Raw genomic sequence first — 6,634 nt, 5'->3', positions numbered from 1 at the left:
AAATTCCACGTGCAGTGTCTTCATCAATGATGTTATTTACCACATCATCTGATAAGTGCAACCTGATTGCACTAGCAGCTCTTTCATCCAAGTCAGCCCAATCCTCAGCTTTCATGGTATCAGGCTTTTTGGAATCAACATCTAGAACCTTGTGTAATCCTTGTTGGATGAGCAGATCTCTCATCCTTCTTTGCCATGTTGAGAAACCGTTATCTCCATTGAATTTTGCTACCTCGTACTTTACTCCGGACATTTTTATTTTTCACCAAGTATAGTACTACCGACAGTGAATAGTATTTCAGTGAACGAGCAGAACCTGTGCTCTGATACCAGTTGTTGGGAATAAACCCCTTACCAAAATAATATTCACGGTAATAAAGCGGAATAATAATGTAGCACCGAGATACGGTAATTAACAAGAATAAAAGAGTAACAATGACACCAAGATTTTTACGTGGAAAACCCTTCTGAATAAGGGAAAAAAACCACGACCCCGAGAGGAGCAACTGATATCACTATAGTAAGGAATTTTACACTTTGTAGGTCGGAGGTAAATACTCCAAAGACCACTACAACACTCAAAAGAAATAACCCTCTTTTGATATTCCCACCTCACTACAATATCGCTCACTCTCTATTTTCCTCACAGACTATTTTCTTATACCTTGTCTGTGAAACCTCACTCTTTCTTTCTCTCTTTGTTGGTGTGAAGAAATGAGAGTTGAAGCTCTCCTTTTATAGCCAAAGCTTCACCCTCTAAAGCCTACAATATTTGACAATTTACACACATTTTTCACAATTCAACAAAGTTGGCTACCAAACCAAAGAAATTCAACAAGGTTGGCTACCAACCAAACCAAGTCAACAAGGTTGGCTACCAAACCAAAGAAAACTCTTATTAGGCACATGCCTAATACTTCTTCAATGAGATGGACATCATCAGGTGTAACACTGGATGACGAACAATAAACACCTTATGCTCTCTATTACTCCTACTTAGCAGCCCCCTGAAAAGAATCTTTAACACATTAATCTTACATAAAAAAGGACCAATAAATACATCCATTTTAGCATATATTCTGAAAGTTTCTCTAAATCCATTGATACAAGCCACTGGCTGACACGCACACACAAAAAAAAGTGTAAGTTGAGGAAAAGAATTATAGGTTTAATTAAAGAATGATGATCCAAGTATCACTACTCATATAGGATGCTTAAGTTACAACATTGCTTGCTTATCACTGTGGTTTCTTCAGAATCATATGACCTGACTCATCCTTCTCAAATAGACGCTCAATTAGTTCTTCCCAGTTATCTTTCTTCTTGCTTTTGGTCGACGACCCTGTGGATGAATCACCAACTGATTTATCAGACTGTTCATCCGCTTTTTCATCAAAAGTTCCATAATGAGAAGGTGAAAATGCATGTGGAACAGCCAAGGTGACAGCTCTCTGTAGAGCAGCTTTATGCTCCTCGCCGTGCTCTCTAGTTAACGTCTGTTGACGCTCCATCTTTTGCTTAGCTGGAATTTCCATCACATGATCTCTCTCTTCCATCAACTGGATGCATAAAACAAATATGAATGTTGTCAGAACCAATTTAAGTTTAAATACTTACAATGTAAGTATGTAACCAGGATACATAGAAGAACTCTTGTGGACCACATCAATAGAATAGAGTTGCAGATCCATTTTACAATTAAATTGAATCCCAATTCCCAACTGACAAATAGGGGGATCAAACGATACAGGTCATTCATTTAAAGTATGTTCAAGCCAAATTACCCTCATATTTCAAGCCCGAACAACTAGCCATAAGTGAATTCAACAATATTTGCATAAGCTAAATGAATGACTACCAAAGCTCCCCATAAATATTTAAATATGTTATAAATCAATCAATAAGCTATGCATCAATGACAAGCTACTCGGTTTGACAATATGAATCCTCTATATTTCCAAAGGGCATATAAGTTGCATAAATTCTTCAATGCACCTACATTAACAATACATATTACAAAGGGATAAGGGTCAAATTTGCCCCTATATTGTCCGAAATTGAGCAACTTTGCCCTCCATTAGACTTTTGGTCTAATTTTTTCCCGGTGTTAAGTCAAAGTTTCATTTTTGCCTTAACCCCCTAAGAAAGCTCCAGCCTGAAGGCATTAAACCATAGTCAAAAGTTGAGGGGTTAATTTGGACATTTTTGCTCGAAGAATTTGTACACGTGGAGTCCACCCATTTTACGCTGGAGCTCTACTAATGGCAAGGGCAAATACTTGCTAACAGCAAAGCAAGGGTATGTATGGACCAAAGGTTTAGCCGCAGGAAAAGTTGAGCAATTACGGATACTACATGGACACATTTGAACCTTTTACCTTGTAAGAATGCATCAATCCACAGACTACAGGAATCAATGGACACAACCATGCTTTTCTGCTTTAAGTTTCTCTATTTGATGCAGAAACAACTAATAAAGTGAAAGGCATGGACGATTTGTGCAATAAAAAAGTTTACCCACTCTTTATCAATAGAGCTGCAATTCGTATTCAACCACCCTTAAGAGTGATGAACTTGTGACAAGAAGGATTACCACTGAAACTATCTTAACTGACAATGAAAGTAGATCATAAGTGCCTCACACGGGTGGACTGGGTACAGACAACGCCATCAATGAAATAAGGTGGAGAGCCCATGAGTGAGAACATGTTTGTGCTAGTTTTAACGTTGAACCATCACCATTCAAAGTAAGTGCAGCAGTAAAATTTCTATTTCTGTGATTGTGTCTACTGCATAAAGCAGCCGGCATGCGCAAAAACCAAGAATATATTGAAAATTCATTCCAGATAGGCTACAGCTGAGCAGGCACATTAGAAGTAAAGCTACGGCTACAACGATGTAAAGTGCAAAGACAATTATATCAGAATCCATCAATCGTCATAGACAAAAGCGCACACAACTTACTTCGAGGGCCCTTCGTGCTTCTCTCTCTATCCAGATAATTGCATGATCAGAAGTAGCATTACAAGAGAGAACGATGTGCTCAAATCTCCCATCCACTGGAACTGCAGTCCTCACAACAGGGGGAAATCGTCCACATCTGTTTTAACACAGAATCATGGTAGTATAGGAGTCAGAGTTCAAATCATGTGCCTAATAGTAGACTAGAAAAATACTGCAGATCAAATGGTATCCTTATAGATTGCATGTACTATGCAGTATGTAAACCGCTATTGTGGTTTTTATGGGAAACCTGCCGCACTAGATGCTTTTACTCAAAACAGAAACATAACAATATTGGCTTATTATACGGAACCACCATCATAGAACTTGTTTAATTGATGGAGTTGTGTATAAACGACTTAAGACAATTTCATGTAGCACATCCTTAAGTCTGAAAATACCTAAAAGGTTTCCTCTCAACAATGTGGTAAAGGCGTCCTGGGGCGTAAAGTCTGCGTGGATCTTTGAGCATCTTCTCTTCTGAGATGCACGTATCTCTCATGCACCTCAGACATAATAGGCATGGCAAACTGCAAAAAAAAATAAGCGAAAGAAAATAAATGTGGTTAGTCATGAATAGTAAACATCACCATCTAAAAGAGGATTTATATTATTGGAGCCTCCACTTAATGACTGCCGTACGAAATTTCATCTTAATGCAGGAACAATCACATCCCTACTATGTAGTGCCTTCCTATCTTTTACAAAAACATGATTCTGTCTCTTTTTAATATTAAATTGGACTTTGACACAAACAGAAAGTTTTACTAATATCAGAATGAAGAGGAGATGAACAAGACCTGAAAGCAGAAACAAAAAGAGAAGAACTCAAGCTTCCTAGTTGATGGGACACCACCCATCCAATGCCTCTTACAGGAGTTGCTAAATGAGGAACCAGACGTTCTTTTTCTAAATGGGGGAATGGACTCTTGAAAGCAAGTACAAGATCAAATTCAACTATCTTTTACCAGAACAGTGACTTGAATATGTCTTCCAAGGGAGTTGCTGTCCGTGGCAAGAAATCATCCTATTTAAGAAAAAGAAGATGGAGTTAGATTGAGAGAATTTGCAACCAGCACAATTGGAGAAAAACATCAAAAGGAAGTCCAAAAGGTCAGGCGACATATCGATGATTGACATCAAAATAGAGAAGGGATATAATGCAAACATCTGCAACAATTATCTATAACAAATCAAGCTCCTTGCTTTCTAGGTACAAATTCCAAAGCCAATAAATCAACTTCCCCTTCTAAGAAGGATGGAGAGTACACAGGCAGAAGAAAGGACATGATCTGCTTATTTATGCAGAGAGGATTAAATTAACAATGCCTTGAAACTAAATATTAAGAATGTTCAAAGTGATGATTAAGAGAACAATATCAGGAACTTGCCTGAAGCACAATGGAGTTGATGACATCTGCATATCTCACTGCTAGATTCAATGACATACATCTAGCTGGTGCAATAGCAAAGCATCTGATTCTTTTCCTGTCAATATTGCCCAGCCTGTCACGATTTTGTGCTACTACCAATGTCAATAATGCTGCTACACCTGACCCTAGTGAATGTCCAGTAAAAGTCAAGGTATAGTTCGGATGTTTCTCCAGCAATTGCCTTAAGATCTCACATTCTGTATTTAACACCAATCCAGCCGCTTTTAATAACCCATTGTGAACATACCCACCATCAAATTTCCTTTGACCCAGCTTATTGTCCAACAAGACTGCATAATCACTGTGCTTTGCCAAATCAAGACCTCTAATAGCAAGAACTATGTCAGCATGTTCATGATCCAGATATAAGAGATATGGTGGTACTCGGCCACCGGTATCTGGATAGTTTTTCTTCACAATTAAGCAATCTGGATTAATCCCATATCCTTCAGGTGGTTCCCACTGAGGTTGTCTAAGATCATCTTCGTATACGGCCAATATGTATCGGCAGAGCCTAGGGACAGGTTCAAATTCTTCAGCTGTGGCAAGGCCCCAAGTTTCGCTGTCATGTCCTGCACTGTGGAGGCATCGCTTCCATGCCCAGCGGGCACATGCTACACAGTATACACATTCAAGGAGAGGGGGTAAACCACAGAGAACCGACATTATTGCTTAGAGCCTATGCATCAGACCATTGAGAAAGAATGCCCTTGAGTATATAACCAACATAGGCAAGGAAAAATCTGCAATGTCAAGATAGCAGATTATAAGTTCAAAGATGTCTTGGCATAAATGCCACAAGGCCCACAACTTAGATGAGTAGTTCACAATCATATAAACAAATATCAACCAATCAACTTGGTTAAAAGTTGGGTCCTTTTTTCTTTTGTAAAAGAAAAACTGAGAAAGCTAGTTAGGGTTGGCTATATGAAGTTCTTATATCCACTCCAATTACAATTGAGCTCATTTCATTCCAGCATTACCGAATTGTCTTCAGAGTTAAATTGGGAGTTTGCTAAAACTAGAGATGCCTTGTATCTTATTTAGAGGTAAATTGGTGCTAAAACTAGAGAATCTTACAATTATCTCTAACTAAACAAATTTAAAACTATGCAAGTCCTACATGCATCAAGAATAAATCGGGGAAAGGCCAGACCACAGAGGTTTATTGTATGCAGTATTACCTTGCATTTCTGCAAGAAACTGTTTTCGAACACGTGACCTCCCACGCGACAGCAATTTTACCGGTTAAACCAAGGTCAAAAATGTTGAAAATAAAAGAATTTGATTCTATATAGAGCCTTTTTCACATTTCATTGGTACCCGGTAACATGAACTATGAATAGGGGAAAAGAGGAGAGGAGAAAACGGAAAGAGCAGTAAAAAGATAAACAGATTTAGCTCTGCAACATTAAACATTAGCTGAATTAGTCCATCTACCTTAGGGCTAGTGGGCTATTGAACAAGTTGCAATACCTAAAGAAAGCAGAATTGGCATAGAATTGACACGCCCAAGTAGCAGATTCAGGTAATGATCAAGAAAACGAACAAACTGAGAATCAAACGGAGGGAGAATTCTGGAGTCAACGCCGTGAATTCTCAGTTCTCAGTTCTCAGCATTCAGCACCCTCCCCCTGCTTCTTCTTCTTTTTGTTTTTTTGGGCCAGAATAATAATCAATGAAATTGCACAAACGTAGCCTTGTTATCAGGACATACGTGTACCAATCATTGCCGAGTTGTAGTATGTACTGGCTTTGAGTTTGAGCTAGCTGAAAGTCAAAATTTGGACTCGGCTAATAACGTGGCGAGTATTTTTAAGGCCGAGATGTTGTCTTCTTAATTAATCTCCTTCACCAACCGTAGTTATAATCGTTCATCACGTGTTTGGTGTTTTCATTGTCCTTTTTCACTCCTGTGTTTTTTCCCTGTTCTCCGGAAGTGGATTTAGGGAAAAAGGGAAACTGGAAAAAGATTGAAGAGGGAAAAGAAGAAAAAGAAAAAACTCCCTAATATTAGTTATAAATAGAATTTTATTTACGGTGAATATCACAAGTTTATTATTTGGTGGCTAAGTCACCCTCTCCCTATAAATAGAGAGTTCTATTCTATTGTAATTCATCCCAAATTTAATAAGAATTCTCTCTCCCTACTTTTCTCTATAATAGTCTTCTTCTTCTTTTATTATTTCATAACACATT

General features: G+C 38.2%; 1 protein-coding gene across 2 annotated transcripts; it reads right to left on the bottom strand.

The window, feature by feature from the left end:
- Positions 1 to 1,034: 1,034 nt before the first annotated feature.
- Positions 1,035 to 6,227, bottom strand: LOC107793583 (uncharacterized). Of its 2 annotated transcripts, none has more exons than XM_016615962.2 (6): positions 5,912 to 6,227; positions 4,394 to 5,178; positions 3,971 to 4,029; positions 3,404 to 3,532; positions 2,964 to 3,099; positions 1,035 to 1,559 (listed from the first exon to the last, which is right to left on the bottom strand). In XM_016615962.2, the coding sequence occupies exons 2-6, from the start codon at positions 5,099 to 5,101 to the stop codon at positions 1,239 to 1,241; spliced, it is 1,353 nt and encodes a 450-aa protein (XP_016471448.1). In that variant the 5' UTR covers positions 5,102 to 5,178; positions 5,912 to 6,227; the 3' UTR covers positions 1,035 to 1,238. The 2 variants fall into 2 exon arrangements, with proteins under 2 accessions (XP_016471448.1, XP_016471449.1); XM_016615963.2 differs by having other exon boundaries at positions 5,876 to 6,064.
- Positions 6,228 to 6,634: the final 407 nt, after the last annotated feature.

Source organism: Nicotiana tabacum, chromosome 6 (assembly GCF_000715075.1).
Source record: "Nicotiana tabacum cultivar K326 chromosome 6, ASM71507v2, whole genome shotgun sequence".
NCBI classification, from domain to species: domain Eukaryota; kingdom Viridiplantae; phylum Streptophyta; class Magnoliopsida; order Solanales; family Solanaceae; genus Nicotiana; species Nicotiana tabacum.
Note: the sequence above shows the minus strand (reverse complement) of the source record. Positions and strands in the feature narration are given on the sequence as shown.

Bases quoted from the DNA above. Each gene is read 5' to 3' on its own strand.
- LOC107793583 (XM_016615962.2), bottom strand. From the start codon at position 5,101: ATGTCGGTTCTCTGTGGTTTACCCCCTCTCCTTGAATGTGTATACTGT. The intron at 3,100-3,403 runs GTATTTTCAGAC...GTGTTAAAACAG, and splicing joins GTTGAGAGGAAACCTTTTAG to ATGTGGACGATTTCCCCCTG. The intron at 1,560-2,963 runs GTAAGTTGTGTG...TTATGCATCCAG, and splicing joins AAGCACGAAGGGCCCTCGAA to TTGATGGAAGAGAGAGATCA.